The following is a 27,952-nucleotide window of genomic DNA, read 5'->3' as shown; positions in this document are numbered from 1 at the left end:
TACTTTAAATAGAAGATTTGTGTCTTACATTTTTTTGGGACAATGAGAAAGCATTTATTTGTACGTAGACAGCAAAAGCATTCTATATGATTCACAACCAGTTGTAATAGCTAATAAACAAGAAACCAAAGCTAAGTCAAGTTTGACATCTCAATCTGTCAACTTTAATAGTTGATAACTGGTGAACATTTTAAAGTGAAATACTAAAATCCCATCTTTTGTAGCAAGCAATGAGTGTTAGGTTGTTGATGACATTACCATCACATCCTTCTTTTGAGCATTTGAAATCCATCATGATCACGTTGAATTTCATATCAGAACTTCAATCGTTCTCAAGTTACAAAATTTAAATACTAATTTCCCGAAGACAACAACATCCACCGCTGCAATGATCAAGAGTGATTGAATATACCCAGCAACTCAAAAGCCTTATTCTACTATGTGAACTTCTCGCTACATAAATCACCATGAGATCTGTTTCCTAACACTGCCCATAGACATAACAAAACCAATGAGTGTGTTCGTCTGTCATTGCCTAAGAACTCAATCTTTTAGGCAATGTTATCAAATTGAGATATCAGTTGTAAATCGCCAAGCATATTTTTGATTCATGAATCATAATTTGAATGGAGTAATAAGATTCAAAAGCAACTGAAATTTACTTTTAAATACATCATATAGATGATATACCGTATCCACTGTAAACATATTAAACTAGACATAGATTAAATTACTAAGGGAAAATCTTACAAAATAAAATTATTAGTTATATGAGTTTGTGAAGCCTTTATTTTAAAAGAATGAAAATGAAACAACTAAATAGCTAAATGGTGTATGTGCATTGAATAAATAAGTGATTAATAAAGTAGTGGAATAATCAAATACGATAAGTTCATTAATATTCCTTTAATACTCTTCTTTTAATGGAAACATGTATATTTTACCTGGAAGCGCCTGTCACGCCCTTACTTAGCACTTCCTCCAGCTGAATCACCTTTAACTATAAAGATTTCTGCAATATAATGGCAAAGAACATTCAATTCAAAGCACATTGTCCCCTCATCAAAAAGATTTGCAAAGACATAAGCTAATTTGACATGAATCAGATACACGTACAAAAAACTTCAGAAAATCAGAATACTATATTTACTGCAATGATAGCATTATATAGGCATATAATCTTTGATTTATATTTGAGAATATCCTCTAATTATGTATAATAAGTCTCTTGTTTTTCAAGGTTTCTCAACCACACACGCAACTCTAGTGACTTTTTCGACAACGTTCTGACAACTACCCACCTAGTTCAGTTTTAAATATTTTGCTACCATCCATTGATTTGTTTTACATTCTACATGGTTATCTTCCAAAATTGGAATCAACGCAAGTTATAGGACTTTCAAAATTGGAAGCATATATGTCACATGTGATCAATATAAAAAGTTTTATGAAACATTTCAAGGGCACAAATTTGCATATGCATGTGTAAATTTTACTAAGAATAAAAATTTGGAACCACACTCAATCAATTCACTTTAGGATATCCACCTCACCCAATTTCATTTGGACTTTGTACCAAATATCAAAATTTAAAGAACAAATCCAACTCAAAATTAAATTTTGATAGAAAAATAAATTTGAGTTCCATAAATTTAATAAAGGGCTCAAAAACCAATTGAAAAAAAAAATCATATTCCCACTAGGCCAACAAACCATCAAAAGAAACATAAAGAATTCATCAGCAATATGAATAACAAAAGGCAACTCAAAATTTTCTCATGTGAACAAAGAAAGTCAAAGTGCACTTTGACAATTCTTTTTATGACGGGACAACTAAAAATATACTCATGGAGTTTGCACAGTGAACTAAGAAAATCAAAGTATGATTCGATAATTACAAGTAGAATAACTCAAAATATACCCTTCTAAAACTTGCAATGTGTACCAAAAAAGCAAAGTGTTATTTGACAGTTCCATTTAAGGTGTAAACCTAAACCCTTTCAAAATTGCAGCCATAATTTCAACTCAGATTCTAAGAGCGAATAAAACAATTACAAAATATGATGGTCATAAATTCAATATAAAGCTAAATTGTAATATTACAATTCCACACGAAATTAGGCTCACAAACCATCATTGTTTCTTATGATAACTAAACATTTTCATCTTGCAAAATGATTCAAAGTATTAACTCGGATATATTCATACTTTATCCTGATTATGAAAACATATTTTGAATTTTGCTCCTCAATCTAAATGTGGTTGCACACTCAAATTACACAACCAATATTCCAATATTAAACTTTTAATATCATTCAGACTCGAGAAATAGTCATAAATAGAATAAGACATTCATCTCACAACTGAATTATGAGCAACAAATCAAATATAAGCATCTGAAACTTGCATTGGGAATAAAAGCAATTTTATAGGGCTTTCAAAAATTGGAGGGAAAATATCAAACCAAATGTAGGACTTTCAAAATTGAAAGCATTATACCAACTCAAGTTATTGGATTTTCAAAATTAGAGGCAAAACTATTACCTATAATCAATACCAAAAGTATGATAAAACATTTCAAAGGGGCAACTTCAATACCCACCTAATCAAATTTCATTTGGCTTTTTAACAAATACCAAATATCAAAAGTTGAAGTACAAGCTCAACTTAATTAAACTAGACAAAAAAAATTCAATTCAGTAAACCCAATAAAGGGCTCAAAACCAGCATTTAATCCCTCATTGGATAAAAATATCATATTACAAAATTATAAGGAACAACTTAGATATAATCATCCCAAATTTTCAAAAATAGTAAAAAATTCTCAACTATATTCACAATGAATGCCTAATTCATATTTACAAAATGAATAAATAAGTAAAATTATAATTTGAAATCATTCCACTTTGGGCTAATAACATCAAAACATAACAAAAGAATTCATCAGCAGTTCAAATGACAAGAGACAATTATTCTACAAGATTCTAACCACAAAGACTATTAACACAACAATCATCCTCTATTTAACTAAATATAAACAAATTTCAAACGATAAATTAGCCAAATTTGTCGCATAATAATTCTCCGCAAGCAGCACTAACGTAACTGACATTCAACTAATGACTAACAAAAATAAAAATATCTATTAAAGTTACGTATCAATTAAAGTTACGGTTAACATTGAATACAATATTTTTTCGCTCAAGCGATATAAATTTTCTTTAAGATTCACCTGCAAATCCTATAACTACATCATCAAACTCTTACGCAAGAACAATCACAAATACCGCATAAACAACATTGACATGTTATTAATGACTAACCAAATTTAATAAAGTAATCAAAGCTACGTTATCCTTAAATTCACATTCAATAAGACCACTTCATTGCTCACGCACTATTGTTCCACTCTAATCAAAGATAAATGATCTTCAGACCCATGTGCATAAAAACCACATTTTTACTTAAGTGATATGTTCTCACCCAAAGATTAACTAAAACGGTAACTACATCACCATAATCTTACACAATTTTAAACATACAATCACACTTCCTAATTACCAAATTAATTTGTCAGGCCACAAGACATGCCATATCTTCCAAAATACAATACTAATTTGAAGAACTCATACATAACTCTTCAAAGAGCATTCAATGTAAACTCAGCACTCAATTACTCATAGTTAAATCTAATTACAATAACAATTAAGACAACTATCATCCTCTATTAGAGTAAATATAAATCAATATTTCGCAAGAATCACTAAGAAAAAAGGCACCATCAAATCTACTACAAAGGTTTACAAGAACCTTTTTTTTCGTAATTGCTTGTGACATGAAAAATCATTAGAGAAAAATATTGACCTAGTCTAACTACTATAATACAATTGCAAATACATATTTGACGGAATTTACATACTACTAGCAACTAAGCTATACAATAATAAAAAAAATATTGGAAACTTTAATTCATTTTCAACATGAACAATTTCTCACTCAATCGATGAGTGGTCGATTCACTAACTAATAAAATAACTATATAATCATATTCCAAGACAACTTTAATCCTACAATCACACTTAGAGTTCTAACCAACATATAAACACATCATATATAACAAATATAACAAAAAATAATTCTAAATTCAAGAATTCATATTTAAATCCCAAAACATCATTCACTACAATATCAACTGAAAATTAATCTAATTACAGACAATTACAGATCCTACATTGACAGAATTGGCAAATAAAAACAACATTCAATGATATGAGATCATGTTCAACACGACCACCCTTTTGCATAAATGATATGGTTTCACTATATGATTGACTAAAACGCTAACTAAATCACCGCACTCTTACAAACTTCTAATCATATAATCACCCTTAAATTCCTACTTGTGGTAATCAAACATGATAAATTTTCAATCTAATGTAAAATTACTAAAAAAGAGGTGGTTGAAAAGAATTATGACAAAGAGAGTCAAAGGTACCTAGCTTAAAGATGGTACAACATTGTGAATAAGGTTAAGCAAAGAGAACAACAATTACAAATAGGTTGGAACTTCAAAGAGGCAACATCGTTAAGAAGGTTGTAGCATAACAACAAAGAGCTAAAATTCTAACAAGAAAATGGTATATATTCATAAACTCAAATAAAAAGTTAAAAAGTCAATAAGTTAGAATGAATAATTCAAAATTTCTAACACATGTAATAAATATTGATCATGTCTCAAGCATTAAATTTATGGAAGGAACACAATATAAACATCAAAAAATTATCAACAAACATAAATGTGCTGTAAAAATTAACCTGTCGTAAGAACACTTAAAATGAAGACTCAACCCATATTCGCAAAAAGATTCAAACTGTTAACTCGGATATACTCATACCTTGTCATGACTATGAATACATATTTCAAATTTTGCTCCCTCAATCTTAGTGTGGTTGCACACCCAATTACACAGTGAACATTTTAATTGTAATCTCAATATCATTCGGACTCAAGAAATTGTCAAAAATAAAATAAAGCATTCATCTCACAAGTGAATTATGAGCAACGTATCAAATATAAGCATATGAAGTTTGCATTGGGACAAAGATAGCTAAAGAATACATCAGTAGTCCGAATAACAAGAGGCAACTCGATTTTCTCATGTGAACAAAGAAAGTCAAAGTGCACTTTAACAATTCTTTTTGTGACGGGACAACTAAAAATATTCCCATATGGAATTTACACAGTGAACTAAGAAAATCAAAGTGCGATTCGATAATTCCTGGTGGGATAACTCAAAATATACCCGTATGAAACTTGCACAGTGAACCAAAAAATCAAAGTGCTATTCGATAGTTTCATTTAGGGTGTATACCTAAACCTTTCAAAATTGCAGTCACAATTTCAACTCTGATTTCAAGAGCGAATGAAACAATACATGTTTAAGATGTCAAATCCTTTTCAAGGATCAATAACAATTTATGTTGGCAACAAATTAAGTATAAAGCCAGATTGTAATCTAAGAATTTCGCACGAAATTAGGCTCACAAACCATCGTCGTTTCTTGTCAGAACTAAACATTTTCATCTTTTAAAAAGATTCAAACTGTTAACTCGGATATACTCATACCTTGTCATGACTATGAATACATATTTCAAATTTTTATCCCTCAGTCTTAGTGTGGTTGCACACCCAATTACACAGTGAACATTCTAATTGTAATCTCAATATCATTCGGACTCAAGAAATTGTCAAAAATAAAATAAAGCATTCATCTCACAAGTGAATTATGAGCAACGTATCAAATATAAGCATATGAAGTTTGCATTGGGACAAAGATAGCTAAAGAATACATCAATAGTCCGAATAACAAGAGGCAACTCAATTTTCTCATGTGAACAAAGAAAGTCAAAATGCACTTTGACAATTCTTTTTGTGACGGGACAACTAAAAATATTCACATATGGAATTTGTGCAGTAAACTAAGAAAATCAAAGTGTGATTCGATAATTCCTGGTGGGATAACTCAAAATATACCCGTATGAAACTTGCACAGTGAACCAAAAAATCAAAGTGCTATTCGATAGTTTCATTTAGGGTGTATACCTAAACCTTTCAAAATTGCAGTCACAATTTCATCTCTGATTTCAAGAGCGAATGAAACAACACATGTTTAAGATGTCAAATCCTTTTCAAGGATCAATAACAATTTATGTTGGCAACAAGTTAAGTATAAAGCCAGATTGTAATCTAAGAATTTCGCACGAAATTAGGCTCACAAACCATCGTCGTTTCTTGTCATAACTAAACATTTTCATCTTGTAAAAAGATTCAAACTGTTAACTCGGATATATTCATACCTTGTCATGACTATGAATACATATTTCAAATTTTTCTTTCTCAGTCTTAGTGTGGTTGCACACCCAATAACACAGTGAACATTCTAATTGTAATCTCAATATCATTCGGACTCAAGAAATTGTCAAAAATAAAATAAAGCATTCATCTCACAAGTGAATTATGAGCAACGTATCAAATATAAGCATATGAAGTTTGCATTGGGACAAAGATAGCTAAAGAATACATCAGTAGTCCGAATAACAAGAGGCAACTCGATTTTCTCATGTGAACAAAGAAAGTCAAAGTGCACTTTGACAATTCTTTTTGTGACGGGACAACTAAAAATATTTCCATATGGAATTTGCACAGTGAACTAAGAAAATCAAAGTGCGATTCGATAATTCCTGGTGGGATAACTCAAAATATACCCGTATGAAACTTGCACAGTGAACCAAAAAATCAAAGTGCTATTCGATAGTTTCATTTAGGATGTATACCTAAACCTTTCAAAATTGCAGTCACAATTTCAACTCTGATTTCAAGAGCGAATGAAACAATATATGTTTAAGATGTCAAATCCTTTTCAAGGATCAATAACAATTTATGTTGGCAACAAATTAAGTATAAAGCCAGATTGTAATCTAAGAATTTCGCACAAAATTAGGCTCACAAACCATCGTCGTTTCTTGTCATAACTAAACATTTTCATCTTGTAAAAAGATTCAAACTGTTAACTCGGATATACTCATACCTTGTCATGACTATGAATACATATTTCAAATTTTTCTCCCTCAGTCTCGGTGTGGTTGCACACCTAATTACACAGTGAACATTCTAATTGTAATCTCAATATCATTCAGACTCAAGAAATTGTCAAAAATAAAATAAAGCATTCATCTCACAAGTGAATTATGAGCAACGTATCAAATATAAGGATATGAAGTTTGCATTGGGACAAAGATAGCTAAAGAATACATCAGTAGTCTGAATAACAAGAGGCAACTCGATTTTCTCATATGAACAAAGAAAGTCAAAGTGCACTTTGACAATTCTTTTTGTGACGGGACAACTAAAAATATTTCCATATGGAATTTGCACAGTGAACTAAGAAAATCAAAGTGCGATTCGATAATTCCAGGTGGGATAACTCAAAATATACCCGTATGAAACTTGCACAGTGAACCAAAAAATCAAAGTGCTATTCGATAGTTTCATTTAGGGTGTATACCTAAACCTTTCAAAATTGCAGTCACAATTTCAACTCTGATTTCAAGAGCGAATGAAACAATATATGTTTAAGATGTCAAATCCTTTTCAAAGATCAATAACAATTTATGTTGGCAACAAATTAAGTATAAATCCAGATTGTAATCTAAGAATTTCGCACGAAATTAGGCTCACAAACCATCGTCGTTTCTTGTCATAACTAAACATTTTCATCTTGTAAAAAGATTCAAACTGTTAACTCGGATATACTCATACCTTGTCATGACTATGAATACATATTTCAAATTTTTCTCCGTCAGTCTCGGTGTGGTTGCACACCAAGTTACACAGTGAATATTCTAATTGTAATCTCAATATCATTCGAACCTCAAGAATTTGTCAAAAATAAAATAAAGCATTCATCTCACAAGTGAATTATGCGCAACAAATCAAATATAAGCACTGCAATTTGCATTGGGAAAAAGATAGCTAAAGAATACATCAGTAGTCCAAATAACAAGAGGCAACTCGATTTTCTCATGTGAACAAAAAAAGTCAAAGTGAACTTTGACAATTCTTTTTGTGACGGGACAACTAAAAATATTTCCATATGGAATTTGCACAGTGAACTAAGAAAATCAAAGTGCGATTCGATAATTCCAGGTGGGATAACTCAAAATAGATCCATATGAAACTTGCACAGTGAACCAAAAAAGTTAAGTGCTACTCGATAGTTCCATTTAGGATGCATACCTAAAACTTTCAAAATTGAAGCCACAATTTCAACTCTGATTTTAAGAGCAAATGAAACAATATATCTTTAAGATGTCAAATCCTTACAATGATCAATAACAATTTATGTTGGCAATAAATTCAATATAAAGCCATATTGTAATCTGAGAATTTCGCACGAAATTAGGCTCACAAACCATCATTGTTTCTAGTCATAACTAAACATTTTAATCTTATAAAAAGATTAAAACATTTAAGTTGGATATACTCATACCTTGTCATGACTGTTAATACACCCAGTTACACAGCAAATATTCTAATTGTAATCTCAATATCATTCAAACTCAAGAAATTGTCAAAAATTCAACAAAGCATTCATCTCGCAAGTGAATTATGAGCAACAAATAAATTTAAGCATATGAATTTTGCATTGGAATTTGCACATTTAACCAAGATAATAAAGGGTAAATTGAGAATTTCAGGTGGTCCAACTCAAAATATGCACTTACGAAACTTACAATGTGAACCAAAATAATCAAAGTGTTATTCGACAATTTCATTTTTGTTGAATGCCCAACTCAAGTTATAGGACTTTCAAAATTAGAGCCACAATATCAACTCATATTTTAAGAGTTAATAAAACAATATATCTATAAGCTGTCAAATACATACAAAGATAAAAAACAATCTTTGTTTCCCATAAATTCAGTATAAAGCCAAATTGTAATCTGTCAATTTCACACGAAATGATGCTCACAAATCATCATTGTTTCTTATGATAGTTAAAATTTTTCATCATGCAAAACGATTCAAAATGTTAACTCATATATAATCATCTCCTATCTTGACTATGAATAAATAATTTAAATTGTGCTCCTTCAGCCTCAATATGGATGCACACCCAAGTTACCAAACCAATATTTCACTTATAATATCTCAATATCATCCAAGCTCAAGAAAGGGTCATACACAGAATAATGCATTTATTTTGCAACTGTATTATAAGCAACAACTCAAATATAAGCATGTGAAATTTGCATTCCAAATAAAAGGAATTTTATAGGGCTTTCAAAATAGGAGGCACAATATCAACTCAAGCTATAGGGCTTTCAAAGTTGGAGGAACAATATCAACTCATATTTAAAATTGGAGGGACATTATCATGTCAGTTTTCTAGTGTGCATAAAACAATATATCTACAGGATGTCAAATCAATACAAGGATAAAATCATATTTCTAAGCAACAACTCAAATATAAGCATCTAAAATTTTCATTATGATGTAAAATTACAAAAAAATGTTACCTGGCTTGAAGATGGTACAACAGCGAGAAGAAAACTTTGCTTAAGGACTGCAAATACAAGGAGGTTGTAACTGCAAAGAGGCAATATCGTTAAGAATACAGTAACAACCCAATAAAGAACTAAAATTTCAACTGACTAATGGTATATTTGTACACTAAAATAAACGATTAAAAAGTGAATTGGTTAGAATGAATAATTATGAACTTCTAGCACATGTAATAAACGGTTATCATATCTCAAGAATTAAATTGACACAAAGAATATAATATGAACATCAAACATTTATAAAGAAACATAAATGTGCTTTAAAAATTAACCTACTTGAAGAACAAAATAATTTGTTCCACTTCCCTTTCCTTTTAAATTCCTTTCACCACACTTTCAGCCAAATTCAAAAATAATTTATAAATTGAAAAACAAAAAACTCAGAAAAAGAATAGAATTTATAGAATGGACATTCTTTATCACCTTTATGTTCTATATCTAGGTTTCATTATTTGAAATCAATTACATGTTTTTAATAATGAGAGAATCATATATTTTAATATGTTAATTGCATAGTTTACCTTACTAGAACTGCCTTGACCAAACACTTCCATGCTTTTTGTCCGAGAAGGAATAACCAACAAGGTAAATTTTTCATTCGTACCTAGGGTGTAACGAGGCATAGATGGATAAATATACAGAAAAAGAAATAACAGATTTGTATATCAAAGCTTTCTTTCACAACAGTGAGATGTGATCCTTAAGTTCATGTTCAAGACAACCAATCTTTTACTCAAGCGATGTGGTTTCGCTCTAACATTCACTAACTAATCCATTAAATATACAATCACATAATTCTAATCATAATATCACACTTACATTCCTAACCAAAATAAAAACACATCACAATTATTCTACAAAGATATAAACATATTTCTGAATAATATAATCCTAAGTTCAAGAATTCATAACTAATTTATCAAAAATCATTCACTAAAATTCATCACTATATTAATCTAAAAAAAACTTCTTATCCCATAAAAAATTAAGAAGGTTATTACGCTCTATAATCCTAAATATCAACAAATTCCAATCAACACAAAAGTGAAGTTGTCCCACTAATAAAAAAATCACCATTAAATTTACAGAAAAAGGTTTAGGAGAACCACCATTTTCTAAATACTCCTAACACGTCACAATTTTAGTGACAAATACTAAGTCCACCTATTCACGCACAATCACAGGTAACTCATAAAGTCTCTTTTGCAAGCTTGTTCACAAGTTAAACCTACTAATTTGTCCAATTTAGTAAATCATTAGAAATGTATAATTTTCCCAAATTATTAGAAAAAAAAATCTCTCTCCAAATTTCTAACAGAAACATGTAACTTTCACAAATCAATGACTTGTTTTTCACTATCTGTTCCACTAGTGAAAACAACTGAAAATACAAACTCACAGTTAATTCTTAAAAACTTACCTTCTCTCTATTATCGCTCACACCACCTCTTATGACAAATACATTCACATAAAATAACAATACTATTCAAATAAGCACATAAAAATACCAATCTCTAAGAATATACCAATATTTCTAAATTTACATTCACTAAATAATCAATTAACTACATCATAACACTCACAAATATTGACAAGGTCTTAGTACTCAAATAATTATAAATACTACACTAACGAAATTAACATATTATTAAGGAGTAACCCAAAATAAAAACAACACTCAAAGGTATGTGATAATCAAACCCATGTTCAACATGACCACATTTTCGCTTAAGTGATATGATTTCACTCTAAGATTAACTAAATGGCTAACTACATCATTGTATTCTTACACAGATCTAAACATACAATCACAAAATTCAAAATATATTTGTAGGTTGTCAAATAAATACAAGGCTCAATAACATATTTGTAAACAACAACTCAAATATAAGCATCTAAATTTTCATTGTAAATAAAAGAAATTAGAAGGGATACCAAACCCGGTAACTAAGCACAATCCCCACATATGGTAAGCAAACAGAACAAATTTTCAATCTAATGTAAAATTACTATAAAAAAGAATGGATGAAAAGAATTACGACAAAGGGAGTAAATGTTACCCGACTTGAAGATGGTAAAACATTGAGAATAAGATTAAGCAAAGAGAACAACAATTACATAGTATGTTGGAACTTCTAAGAAGCAACATCATTAACAAGGCTGTAGCATAACAACAAACAACAAAAATTGTAACAAGCAAATGGTATATCTTCAGTAAACAAATTAAATTATCACAATTAGACCACAAAACATAACAAATGTTCCAAACTACGATACTAATTTGAAGAACTCATACCTAATTTTTCAAAAACCATTCAATATAAATTCAGCACTAAATTACTCACAAAAAAATCAATTTACAACAGTAATTAACACAGCTATAATCGTATATTAAACTAAATATAAACTCATCTTTCACAAGCACCACTAAGAAAACAACAACAAAAATACTAACATAGTCTAACAACTGTAATACAATTGCAAAGACAGATTTGACGAACTTTACACACTACTAGCAACTAAGCTGTACAACAACAACAACAAAAAAACACATTGGAAGCATTAATTCATTTTCAACATTAACAATTTCTCATTCAATCGATGTGTGGTCGATTCACTAACTAATGCAATAACTATAAAATCATGGTCCAAGACAACTTTAATTCTACAACCACACTTACACTCCTAACCAACATATAAACACGTCATATAACAAAAAAAAAACAATCATAAATTCAAGAATTCATATTTAAATCTCATTCACTACAAAATCAGCTGAAATTTAATCTAATTACAAACAATTAAAGATCTTGTATTGACGGAATTAGCAAATAAAAACAACAATCAAATATATGAGATCATGTTCAACACGACCACACTTTTGCATAACTTATATCATTTTACTATAAGATTAATCATAACGCTAACTACATCACTCCGCTGTTACAAAATTCTAATCATAAAACCACCCCTAAAATTTCTAATTAGAATAATAAATTATCACAATTAGGCTAGAAGACATAAAAGATCTCCCAAAGATACAATTATAATTCCAAGAACTTGTACCTAATTCTTCAAAAATCGTTCACTATAAATTCAACACTCAATTATTCTAGCCTAATTTGTCGCATAATAATTCTCCGCAAGCATCACTAACGGAACTGACACACTCAACTAATGACTAACAAATATAAAAATATCAATTAAAGTTACACTATTCCTAACATTCACATTAATTACAATCACTTTTCGCTCAAGCGATATAAATTTTCTTCGAGATTCACCAACAAATCCTATAACTACATCATCAAACTCTTACGCAAGAACAATCACAAATACCGCATAAACAACATTGACATGTTATTAATGACTAACCAAATGTAAAAAAGTAATACATTCAAAGGGGTCACTTCATTGCTCAAGCAATATTGTTCCACTCCAATATAAGATAAGTGATCTTCAAACCCATGTAAATAAAAACCACATTTTCACTTGAGTGATAAGTTTTCACCCAAAGAATAACTAAAACACTAACTACATCACCATAATTTAACACAATTATAAACATACAACCATACTTAAATTGCTAACTACCAAATTAACTTTTAAGGCCCCAATACATAACAGATCTACCAAAATACAATACTAATTTGAAGAACTCATACATAACTCTTCAAAAAGCATTCAATGTAAACTAAACACTCAATTACTCAAATTTAAATCTAAATACAACAAATATTAAGACAATTATCATCCTCTATTAGAATAAACATAAATCAATATTTCGCAAGCACCACTAAGAAAACAAGCCCCATCAAATCTACTACAAAGGTTTACGGGAACCTTTTGTTTCCTAATTGCTTGTAACATGTTAAACCGTTAGAGAAAAATACTGACCTAGTCTAACAACTGTAATACAATTGCAAAAACAGATTTGACGGAATTTACACACTACTAGCAACTAAGCTGTACAACAACATCAAAAAAACACATTGGAAGCATTAATTCATTTTCAACATTAACAATTTCTCATTCAATCGATGTGTGGTCGATTCACTAACTAATGCAATAACTATAGAATCATGGTCCAAGACAACTTTAATTCTACAATCACACTTACACTCCTAACCAACATATAAACACGTCATATATAACAAAAATAACAATCAAAAATTCATATTTAAATCTCATTAACTACAAAATCAGCTGAAATTTAATCTAATTACAAACAATTCCATATTTGTATTGACGGAATTGGCAAATAAAAACAACAATCAAATATATGAGATCATGTTCAACACGACCACACTTTTTGCATAACTTATATCATTTCACTATAAGATTAATCATAACGCTAACTACATCACCGCACTGTTACAAAATTCTAATCATAAAACCACCCCTAAAATTTCTAATTAGAATAATAAATTATCACAATTAGGCTAGAAGACATAAAAGATCTCCCAAAAATACAATTGTAATTCCAAGAACTTGTACCTAATTCTTCAAAAATCGTTCACTATAAATTCAACACTCAATTATTCTAGCCTAATTTGTCACATAATAATTCTCCGCAAGCATCACTAACGGAACTGACACACTCAACTAATGACTAACAAATATAAAAATATCAATTAAAATTACAATATTCCTAACATTCACATTAATGATAATCACTTTTCGCTCAAGCGATATAAATTTTCTTCGAGATTCACCAACAAATCCTATAACTACATCATCAAACTCTTACGCAAGAACAATCACAAATACCGCATAAACAACAATGACATTTTATTAATGACTAACCAAATGTAAAAGAGTAATACATTCAACAAGATCACTTCATTGCTCAAGCAATATCGTTCCACTCTAATAAAAGATAAGTGATCTTCAAACTCATGCAAAATAAAAACCACATTTTCACTTGAGTGATAAGTTTTCACCTAAAGAATAACTAAAACACTAACTACATCACCATAATCTAACACAATTATAAACATACAACCACACTTAGTTTGCTAACTACCAAATTAACTTTTAAGGCCACAATACATAACAGATCTTCCAAAATACAATACTAATTTGAAGAACTCATACATAACTCTTCAAAAAGCATTTAATGTAAACTCAACACTCAATTACTCAAAGTTAAATCTAATTACAACAATAATTAAGACAATTATCATCCCCTATTAGAATAAACATAAATCAATATTTCGCAAGCACCACTAAGAAAACAAGCCCCATCAAATCTACTACAAAGGTTTACGAGAACCTTTTGTTTCCTAATTTCTTGTAACATGTTAAACCGTTAGAGAAAAATATTGACCTAGTCTAACAACTGTAATACAATTGCAAAAACAGATTTGACAGAATTTACACACTACTAGCAACTAAGTTGTACAACAACAAAAAAAACACACATTGGAAGCATTAATTCATTTTCAACATTAACAATTTCTCATTCAATCGATGTGTGGTCGATTCACTAACTAATGCAATAACTATAAAATCATAGTTCAAGACAACTTTAATTCTACAATCACACTTACACTCCTAACCAACATATAAACACGTCATATATAACAGATATAACAAGAAAAAAACAATCATAAATTCAAGAACTCATATTTAAATCCCAAAACATCATTCACTATAAAATCAGCTGAAATTTAATTTAATTACAAACAATTACAGATCCTGCATTGACGGAATTGGCATATAAAAACAACATTCACTAATATGAGATCATGTTCAACACGACCACACTTTTGCATAATTTATATGGTTTCACTATAAGATTAACCATAACCCTAATTATATCACCACACTCTTACAAAATTCTAATCATATAATCACCCTTAAAATTCCTACCTATGGTAATCAAACATGACAAATTTTCAATCTAATGTAAAATTACTAAAAAAAGAGGTGATTGAAAAGAATTGTGACAAAGAGAGTAAAAGGTACCTGGCTTTAAGATGATACAACAATTATAGAGAGGTTGGAACTTCAAAGAGGCAACATCGTTAAGAGGGTTGTAGCATAACAACAAATAGCTAAAATTCTAACAGGAAAATGCTATATATTCATAAACCCAAATAAAAAGTTAAAAAGTCAATAAGTTAGAATGAATAATTTAAAATTTCAAAGACATGTAATAAATATTTATCATATCTCAGGCATTAAATTTATAGAAGAAACATAATATAAACATCAAACAGTTATAAAGAAACATAAATGTGCTTTAAAAATTAATGTGTCGAAAGAACACAATTATATTCTTCTCACCACAATGATTCTTCTCAATAACACCAAAAAATATTCACTAAAAAGTCAGCATATATTATAAGGGACAACTTTGATATACTCATCTTAAAATTTTAAACATAGTCAAAACTTAAGTGTATTATGTCTATTACACTTAAAATGAACCCTCAACTCATATCCGCAAAATGATTCAAATTGTTAACCCGGATATACTCATACTTTTTCATGACTATGAATACATATTTCAAATTTTGCTCCCTCAGTTTCAATGTGGTTGCACACCCAGTTACATAGCGAATATTCTAATTGTAATCTCAATATCATTCGGACTCAAGAAATTGTCAAATATAGAATAAAGCACTCATCTCACAAGTGAATTATGAGCAACGAATCAAATATAAGCATATGAAATTTGCATTTGGGCAAATATAACTAAAGAATACATCGACAGTCCAAATAACAAGAGGCGACTCGATTTTCTCATGTGAACAAAGAAAGTTAAAGTGCACTTTGACAATTCTTTTTATGACGGGACAACTAAAAATATTCCCATATGGAATTTGCACAGTGAACTAAGAAAATCAAAGTGCAATTCGATAATTTCATGTGGGATAACTCAAAATATACCCGTATGAAACTTGCACAGTGAACCAAAAAATCAAAGTGCTATTCGATAGTTCAATTTAGGGTGTATACCTAAACCTTTCAAAATTGCAGTCACAATTTCAACTCCTATGAATACATATTTCAAATTTTGCTCTCAGTCTCAATGTGCTTGCACACCCAAGTTACATATCCAATATTCCAATTGTAATTTCAATATCATTCGAACTCAAGAAATTGTCAAAAATAGAATAAAACTTTAATCTCGCAAGTGAATTATGAGAACCAAATCAAATATAGGAATCTGAAATTTGCATTGGGACAAAAATAGCTAAAGAATTCATCAACAATCTTAATAACAAGAGGCAACTCGATTTTCTCATATGTTGCACTTCACCTGCATGGTGAATGTTTTACTCTATTTTTTACTATTTCTTGAGTTCGAATGATATTGAGATTATAATTGGAATATTCGTTGTGTATCTTGGGTGTGCTACCATATTGAGACTGATTGAGCAAAATTTGAAATATGTATTCATAGTCATGACAAGGTATGAGTATATCCGAGTTAACACTTTGAATCATTTTGCAAGATGAAAATGTTTAGTTATCACAACAAACAATTATGGTTTGCGAGTTTAATTTCGTGTGAAATTGTCAGATTACAATTTGGGTTTATCTTGAATTCATGGTCAACATAAATTGTTATTGATCTTTGTATGAATTTGACATCTTATAGAACTATTGATTTATTCGCTCTTAGAATTTGAGTTGAAATTCTGGCTTTAATTTTGAAAACCTTATTAAATGAGTTGGGCATACACCCTAAATGGAACCTTTGAATAGCACTTTGTTTTTTTTGGTTCACAGTGCATGTTTCATAAGTGTATATTTTGAGTTGTCCCACTTAAAATTATCAGATCACACTTGTTTGATTTTCTTAATTCATTGTACAAAATCATTATGGGTATATCTTTAGTTGTCACGTCATAAATTGTCAAAGTGCACTTTAACTTTCTTTGTTCACATGAGAAAATTAAGTTACCTCTTGTTATTCGAACTACTAATGATTTGTTTAGCTATCTTTGTTCCAATACAAATTTTAGATACTTATATTTGATTTGTTGCACATAATTCGTCAGGCCAATGAAAAGCGACAAATCAACAATTTATGACGTGACAACTAAAGATATGCCCATAATGATTTTGTACAATGAATTAAGAAAATCAAACAAGTGTGATCTGATAATTTCAAGTGGGACAACTCAAAATATACACTTATGAAACATGCACTGTGAACCAAACAAACAAAGTGCTATTCAAAGGTTCCATTTAGAGTGTATGCCCAACTCACTTAATAAGGTTTTCAAAATTAAAGCCAGAATTTCAACTCAAATTCTAAGAGCGAATAAATCAATAGTTCTATAAGATGTCAAATTCATACAAAGATCAATAACAATTTATGTTGACCATGAATTCAAGATAAACCCAAATTGTAATCTGACAATTTCACACGAAATTAAACTCACAAACCATAATTGTTGGTTGTGATAACTAAACATTTTCATCTTGCAAAATGATTCAAAGTGTTAACTCAGATATACTCATATCTTGTCATGACTATGAATACATATTTCAAATTTTGCTCCCTCAGTCTCAATGTGGTTACACAATGAATATTCTGATTGTAATCTCAATATCATTCGGACTCAAGAAATTGTAAAAAATAAAATAAAACATTCATCTCATAAGTGAATTATGAGCAACGAATCAAATATAAGCATATGAAATTTGCATTGGGACAAAAATAGCTAAAGAATACATCAGCAGTCACAGTCCAAATAACAAGAGGCAACTCTATTTTCTCATCTGAACAAAGAAAGAAAGTCAAAGTACACCTTGACAATTATTTTTATAATGGGACAACTAAAAATATTCCCATATGAAATTTGCACAGTGAACTAAGAAAATCAACGTGCGATTCGATAATTTCATATGGGATAACTCAAAATAACAATAATATTGAATGGAGTAAAAGTTGGTTTTACGTTAAACAATTAAAAGGATTAAACCAATAAAACACTAATAAATAATGAATTGGTGAATGAAGTCCTTTGTTTAGGTAAACACACCTTTTCATGTTGTTTCATTCTCTAATAAGAGGGACATCATTCCCCTACAATTTAATACATGCAATAATCATTGATATTACAGAGGGAAAAATAAAGAACCTGTTTTTAAACAATGCCGCATGTTAGCAAAACAAAGTTTATTACTGAAATAACTCCAAGAAGACGAATTGGCGATCATCGATGCGCCATAATCACAATCTCAAAGTCGGCCTCTGCTTTAGGATGCATGACATCTCTAATCTTCATCACTTGCAAATTCAATTAGCTTCGCCCCGAAACCAATAAAAAAATCACAGATCAGTGATTAAGTTAGGGTTTATGAGAAACTAAAATTTTAAAAGAAAGTCGAATTTGAATAGGAAGGACACTGGAAGAAAAATCAACTTTCAAAAAGAGAAAAAATGCTTAGAAAAAGAGAATAGCAAGAGGGAATTCAATTAGCTTCGCCCCGAAACCAATACAAAAAATCACGGATCAGTAATTAAGTTAGGGTTTATGAGAAACTAAAATTTTAAAAGAAAGTCGAATTTGAATAGGAAGGACACCGGAAGAAAAATCAACTTTCAAAAAGAGTAAAAAAGAGAAAAAATGCTTAGAAAAAGAGAATAGCAAGAGGAAATCAAGAAAAGAGAAAAAAATGCTTACGAGAATGTCTTCTATGAGAGAAAAAGATGACATCCAGAAAAAGAAAAAGAAAAAGAAGACAATCAAATTTATAAAATATCCTGCAATACAAATGACGCGAAAGAGTTGATTTAGGCGCAAAATACTTGCTTGCTATGAAAATCAATTTAAAATTCAGGTTAAAATATACCGTCGATTTTAAATCGACTATAAATGTTATGATATAAAAAAACTTTATTTCGTTTTATTAATATGAATTTAATAATTACTATCTCTTTTTCTATTTCATGGTTTTTTAAATGATAACTTTATTATTTTTTTAGAAGATATTATTGAAGTGTTGAAAAAAGGAAAAGAAATGTTTAAGACTCATCAATAAAAATAATTATGCTATAAATTTGTATTGGTATTTTTGTAAATTTGGATTCTCATTGGGTTTTGATGTGTTGTTCTCTATTATGAAAATTACATTGATGATAACTAATTTTAAAATTTTAAAATAAATTACAAATATCTTTTAAACACAAAATTAGTATATTTTTAGTGCTTAGCATAGGATAAAACAAAAGAAATTCAACAAACTCTATTTTTGTACCGGTATTTTGTTGTGTGTTCATTATATGTAATTAAATTTTCCATTGCATTTCTAAATGTTCTTGAAATCAATCTAATAAGTGGTTTATGTGTTTTTATATTAGTAATATTGAATGATTCAACAAATAAAAATTTCTACGGTCAACAAAAGTATTAAAGTATTTGGTTATTGTTTAGGATGAATTCGAGGGAGGTGTAAATGAGAGGATAGGAAAATTACTGTGGTGTTTATTTTTAGGTTGTGTTTAGATTTGAGGATGAATTTGAAAAAGTGAATTTAAATGAATCTTAGGGAGAAAAATGGTGAAAGTAAAATTGTTTGGATTAAAGGAAAGATAATGAGAAATGAATAGATTTGAAATGAAAATTAAGTGATGTGATATATTTGATAAATTAAAAAAAATGTTTTAATTAATAAAAATGAAATATTACCATTTTGTTCTTAATCATAAAAATAATTTAAAATAAAATTTATTATTATTATTATTATTATTATTATTATGATTATTATTATGCTCTCATATAAATGTTATTATTATTATAACATACAAAGCCTATATGATACAACTAAAACTCGCACATTAAAGTTATCAGTATTTACTCTTCTAACTCCTCTTAAAAGGACTTTAATATTATATATTATCATAAAACCAGATCGATACAAAGAGTCAAAATTTAGTTGATGCCAGAAAAATACAATACACAACCAAGCCTTAAGTGCTATAACCCAATTTAAATACAATTGAGAAAAAATAGGCTTAACAAAAAATATAAAAATAAAACAATAAAGAATAAATCATCCATCAAACAAACAGGGTAAACGACGACTCTAACTCCTTCAGCGAAATTTGGCATTATCGCATACCAAATTGATACCAAAATCCTAAATTCAGTTGAAGCTCTAAGGGACAAATAGCGAAACCCTTGTGACCCAATTAACATAAAACAAGCAGAACCAACAGCCTCAACAGAACCACAAACCTAAAACCATGATTCCAGCAACGAAATTCATGCCGAAATTTACCAACAATAAGATCAAAGAATAGGATTTTTTTTTACCCCAAACATCACAAGAAACCAAAACAAACAGTAGGGCACGCACTCCATGATCTAATTCAACTAAAAAACACCAAATCAAAGAAAGAAAAACGAAAAGGACATACTCTGTTCTGGTCAATGACGTCGACAATGACCACTAGCCTCCCATACACTTTGCCGTAGTTGATCTGAGCAACCCTTCCGATCTCAACGTCCCTCTTGAAAGGCTGCAACAAAGATCAGAAAAGAAAAAAAACAAAGAAACATTATTTCATTAAAACCAGAAAATCCAGATGCAGAAACACGCAAGGTAGATAGAAAGTGTTAAAGGGTTGGTCAATGGAAACTCACCATTTTGGGTTACGAGGATTCTGTGACTGCCGAAGTGATGAAAGGAGAAGTGAAGGTTTGAAGTTGGGGTTTTGTTGAAATTACAATTATAAAGAAAGGGGCGTGTGTTGTGACGAGGATACGAATGGGTCAAAACCCACATAATAATAATAATAATTAGAGTATAGTGAGCGTGAATCGCAAAATTAAGTGCGCGCGGGAACGTGGAGTTCACACATACTCGCGCCATTACCCTTCTGCTTTTTTTCCTTCTCAGACACGGGCCCTCTCTATACCAATCGGATCCAAGCCCAAAGGGCTTATTATTGCTTCAATGAGTCCAATTTTTTATAGGTCTTTTCTCATGAGTGTAGACCATAACAAAATTCTTATTTTGATTATTCTAAATTAATGTTAAAAACTACTATCAACAAAATTATATATTTAAAAAGGTTGATATATTTAATAAAGAGGTACTAACCATTTAAAAAAAAGAGTATGAATGTTATTTTAAAAATAATGGATATAATTTCTTTAAAATCAAATCATTTATTTTTTAATATATATATATATATATATATATATAAACATGTGTGTTCGAATTTTTTAATTTTTAAAAAAATTAAGTTAAGATCAATAACAAATATATAATTAATTTTTAAAATAGTTGTTAAACGTAAAATTTAAAAAAATAAAATATGTATAAAAAAAATTAAAATAATGATTTAAGACAAAATAAATATTTAGAATAACAGTTAAAAGTAAATTATTTATAAAATAACTAATTTTTAAAATAATTAAGGGATAAAACAAGTATTATAAAATGTGAATAAAAAAAGAGAATTCTCTTTATATATTGTTATAAATTATTATTATTATTATTATTATTATTATTATTATTATTATTATTATTATTATTATTATAAATGTTATATAAACTAGTTTGTGCACGGGTCTTTTTTCTTCTGTTTTATATAAAATAATAATATAATATTTATTATATTTATTTAAATGAAATTAAAAATTATATATTTAATAATTAAAAACAAAAATAATAATATTATAAATAATTATAAATTATAATTTTTTAAAAGATTAAAAACGTTATGTAATACAATAACACTTTTATAATTAAAAATAATTACTTATAATAACAACAACATTATCAATAATAATAATAATAATATTTATGCTAAAATTATTAATATAAATATTACTACTAAGACTAATATTAACAACAATAGTTTATAATTATATATGAAAAAATACATATTTTTGGTGCCTCTTTTAATTTTTTAAGTTTATCTTCTTAACTACTATTTTTAAATTAAAATAATTATTCTTATAAAAGTTACTTTTCAGTTTTATTATTTTACTATTTTTAGTAATTAATTTTTTATTTCATATAATTTTTTCAATGTTGAGATAAGTCATCAATAAAACTAATAAAAAGTGTAAGTAATTTAAATATGCTCCCATGATAAATAAAAATAAAATGTGTGTCTAACTATTGTAACAATAACAATAATTATTATTATTATTATTATATCACTATAATAATATCATGCAGTAATATAATAATAATAATATCATTATAGTAATATAATAATTATTATTATAAATGCAATATAATTATCATTATAAACAAATATTTTTTAGTTCTTTTAATTTACTAATTTTAGTAACTACTTTTCGAGTTCAAAAATTAAAATATAAATCAACAACAAAGAAAATATAAAATACACGTAATTAAGATATGATTCCATATTAAATAAAAGTAAGATGTGTATATCGCTATAATAATAATAATGCTATAATAATATTTCGTGATAAAAATAATAATAATACAACAACAATAACAAATATATAAAGATATACACATCTTTAGTGTCTTTTTTTTATAATTTTATTCTATTAATTATTATTTTTAAATTTAAATATTTTTTTGTAATAAAACAATTCTTATCAATTTTATTATTTTACTATTTTTATAACCACTTATTTGAATTCAAATATACTTAGATGTATACATAAAAAAAACAACACAATAAATGAAACAATTGCAACTAATTCATATATACTCTCGTAATAAACAAAAGTTAAATGTGTGTTTAATAATAATAATAATAATAATAATAATAATATCACTATAATAATATTCCATAGTGATAAAAATACTAATACCAATAGTAATAATAATAATATCACTATAATAATATCTCATAGTAATAACAACAACGATCATTGCAATAATAATAATAATACCATTGTAGTAATATAATAATAATAATTATTATTATTAATACAATATAATTATTATAACAAACAAATTATTTTTCAGTTCTATTAATTTACCAATTTTAGTAACTACTTTTGTAGTTCAAAGACTTAAAGACAAATCAACAACCAAACAAATAAAGAATTACAAGTATTTGAGATATGATCTCATATTAAATAAAAAAGAATGTGTGTTATAATATCGCTATAATAATATCTCGTGATAAAAAATAATAATACATCAATTACATATATGTAAATCGATACACAACTTTAATGTCATCATTTTGTTTTTAAAATTTTATCCTCATAATTATTATTTTTTAAATTTAAATAATTTTTCATAATAAATAAATTATTTTCAATTCCATTATTTTATACTTTTGTAACTACTTATTTGAATTCAAACAATACTCAAATGTACAGATAAATCAACAACATAATAAATAAAATTTGCAAGTAATTGATATATGCTCCCGTAATAAACAAAAGAAAAATGTGTGTCTAAGTATTCTAGTAATAATAATAATATCACTATAATAATATTCATAGTAAGAATAATAACAACAATAACAATAATAATAATATCATTATAGTAATATAATAATTATTATTATTAAATGCAATATAATTATCATAATAAAAAAATATTTTTTAGTTTTATTAATTTACTAATTTGTGTAACTACTTTTTAAGTTTAAAGATTTAAAGATAAATCAACAATAAAACAAATAAAAATGCATGTAATTGAAATATTATTTTGTATTAAATAAAAGTAAGATATGTGTCTCATTATATTACTACAAATAATAATAATAATAATAATAATAATACGACAAATATATATATATATATATATATATATATATATTTAGTGTCCTGTTTTGTTTTTAAAATTTTATCCTATTAATTATTATTTTTAAAATTTAAATAAATTTTTATTATAAAAAAATATTTTAAATTTTATTATTTTACTACTTTTGTAACTACTTATTTAAATTCAAATAATACAAGCTTTTTTATAAAATCGTTTATCTTTGCTTCTTTTATTTTTCTTTATTTATCAACGGTTTTTCTGATATATTTCACTTTATTTTTAATAAATATAATTTTATTTTACATATTAACTTAATAAAATTACAATATCATTACATACTAATGTAATATTACACATATTTAAAAAATGCGTACACACAGACACAATAATGCCTGTGTTTATGTTAGTTACTGTAATAAATATATAATATTCACAATAATAATATTAGAAATAATAAAAGTTAATGTGACAAATAAAAAAAATGTTATAATATGATAATTATGAAAATAATATTAGTATTAAAAATTCTAATAATAATAAAACAATATTAATAATAACAACAAAATTAATTATAATAATTATTATTATAAATGCAATATAATTATTATAATAAACAAGTTATTTTTCAGTTCTATTAAGTTACCAATTTTAGTAAATATTTTTTAGTTTAAAGACTTAAAAATAAATCCACAACAAAACAAATAAAGAATTGCAAGTATTTGATATATGATCTGGTGTGAAAATAAGAGTAGAATGGATGTCTCCCTATACTACTACTAATAATAATACTGTTATAATAATATTTTGTGATAAAAATAATAATAATACATCAACTACATATATGTAAATTTATACACATCTCTAGTGTCCTCTTTTTATTTTTATAATTTTTTCCTCTTAATTATTATTTTTTAAAAATTAAATAATTTTTCATAATAAAAAATTTATTTTTAATTTTATTATTTTACTACTTTTGTAACTACTTATTTGAATTCAAATAATATTTAGATGTACAAATAAATGAACAGCACAATAAATAAAATTTACAAGTAATTGAGATATGCTCTCATAGTAAACAAAAGTAAAATATGTGTCTAACTATAATAATAATAATAATAATAATAATAATTATTATTATTATTATTATAATAAAATAATTATAATAATATCCCATGGTGATAAAAATACTAATAACAATAGTAATAATAATAAAATCACTGTAATAATATCTTGTAGTAATAATAATAACAACAACAACAAGAATAATAATAATAATAATAATAACACCACTATAGTAATATAATAATAATTATTATTAAATGTAATATAAGTATCATAGTAAAAAAATATTTTTAATTCTATTAATTTACTAATTTTAGTAACTACTTCTTAAGTTCAAACATTTAAAGACAAATCAACAATAAAACAAATAAAAAATGCAAGTAATTGAGATATGATCCCATATTAAATCAAAGTAAGATGTGTGTTTTACTATACTTCTACTACTACTAATACTGATAATAATAATAATAATAATAATAATAATAATAATAATAATAATAATAATAATAATAATAATAATAATAATAATAATAATAATAATAATAATAATAATAATAATGCCGCTATAATAATATCTTGTGATAAAATAATAATAATAATAAAGAAAAGAGAAACACATTGTGTGTTCTATTTTGTTTTTAGAATTTTATCCTATTAATTGTTATTTTTAAAATTTAAATAATTTTTCATTATAAAAAAACGTTTTAAATTTTATTATTTTACTACTTTTATAACTACTTATTGAATTCAAATAATACTCATATGTATTGATAAAATATAAAATTGCAAGTAATTGAGATAAAATTGATAATAAATAAAATTAAAATGAGTGTTTAATTATCATAATAATATCACTATGAAAATAATATTTCGTATTGATAAAACTAATAATAAAAATAAAAATAATTATTATTACATAGTAATATAATAATAATATTTATAATAATAATATGTTTATAGAAATATAATAATAACAATAACTATTATAAATACAGTATAATTATCATAATAAAATAATATTTTTTCAATTTTATTATTTTATTAATTTTAGTAACTATTTGTTTGAGGTGAAATATTTAAAGATCAATCAACCATTAAACAAATAAAAAAATGTTATAATCCAAAAGTAAATAAAAATAAAATATGTATTTATCTATAATTATAATAATAATATAAAAATATTATTATTATTATTATTATTATTATTATTATCCGGTGATAAAAGAAATAATGATAATACAAAATGATAAATAAAAGTATATTTATAATCTATAACAATATATAAAAAAGATTCTCTTTTGTGTCTACATTTTCAAATACCAATTTTATTCTTTAAAATATAATTATTTATTAATTTTTTTAAAATTGACCATTATGTTTACAAGTTTTTTTATAAAATCGTTTATCTTTGCTTCTTCTATTTTTCTTTATTTATCAACGGTTTTTTTGATATATTTCACTTTATTTTTAATAAATATAATTTTATTTTACATATTAACTTAATAAAATTACAATATCATTACATACTAATGTAATATTACACATATTTAAAAAATGCGTACACACAGACACGATAATGCTTGTGTTTATGTTAGTTACTGTAATAAATATATAATATTCACAATAATAATATTAGAAATAATAAAAGTTAATGTGACAAATAAAAAAAATGTTATAACATGATAATTATGAAAATAATATTAGTATTAAAAATTCTAATAATAATAAAACAATATTAATAATAACAACAAAATTAATTGTAATAATAATGTTAATAATGATAATAAAATAATGGACAAAATAACAATAATACTAAAAATATTGATAATAAAAGTATCAATTACAATAACTATAATATTTATTATTACAATAATTAATATATTCGTAATAAAATTAATAATATATTATTATAATAAATAAAATAATAGAACAATAATTATTATAATTATAATAATGTTAGTAATAATAATTACAATGTAGTAAAAATAATAAAATAATTATAATTATAATATTATTAATTATAATAATATTATTAATGAAAATAATAAAATTATTATTATTATTATAATTATTATAAAACAATAAGAATAATCTAATAATAATAACAATAATATAATTGTAGTGGCTTTTCCGTAAATATTGGTAGTAGCATTTTCGTAGATAGTTGATGACGGTAAAGGTATTTATTAGTGGCATTTTTGTATAATTAGAAAAGTAAGAATGACGGTTTTAGTAAATTGTGTAGTATAAGATGTAAAATGATCAAATAACCAACAATATGTACATGTGTCTAGAGATGGCAAATAAACTCGTCCCCGTGGGTATTGCCCGAACCCGTCCCCGTTTTGATGGGGAATCCCCGCATTGACTGGGAATGGGTATGGGTATGGGGAATCCCCGACTTTTTCAGTTAGGTATGGGGATGGGTATGGGGATGTACATATACCCGCCATAATACTCGTCCCCGCCATATCTCCATTCTCGTTTAAATTATTAAAATATTCACAATTAATTAAGTAACTCCTATATATATATATATATATATATATATATATATATATATATATATATATATATATTC

General features: G+C 26.6%; 1 protein-coding gene across 1 annotated transcript; it reads right to left on the bottom strand.

The window, feature by feature from the left end:
- Positions 1 to 29: 29 nt before the first annotated feature.
- On the bottom strand, positions 30 to 21,372 carry LOC114191866 (60S ribosomal protein L14-like). The gene is made up of 6 exons (XM_028081305.1): positions 21,237 to 21,372; positions 21,011 to 21,112; positions 10,146 to 10,228; positions 9,580 to 9,649; positions 945 to 1,012; positions 30 to 487 (listed from the first exon to the last, which is right to left on the bottom strand). Exons 1-5 carry the CDS (start codon positions 21,237 to 21,239, stop codon positions 1,001 to 1,003), a joined length of 270 nt encoding a protein of 89 aa, XP_027937106.1. The 5' UTR covers positions 21,240 to 21,372; the 3' UTR covers positions 30 to 487; positions 945 to 1,000.
- Positions 21,373 to 27,952: the final 6,580 nt, after the last annotated feature.

Source organism: Vigna unguiculata, chromosome 7 (genome assembly GCF_004118075.2).
Source record: "Vigna unguiculata cultivar IT97K-499-35 chromosome 7, ASM411807v1, whole genome shotgun sequence".
NCBI lineage: Eukaryota > Viridiplantae > Streptophyta > Magnoliopsida > Fabales > Fabaceae > Vigna > Vigna unguiculata.
The sequence above is the reverse complement of the archived record's forward strand: the minus strand, read 5'-3'. Positions and strand labels throughout refer to the sequence as shown.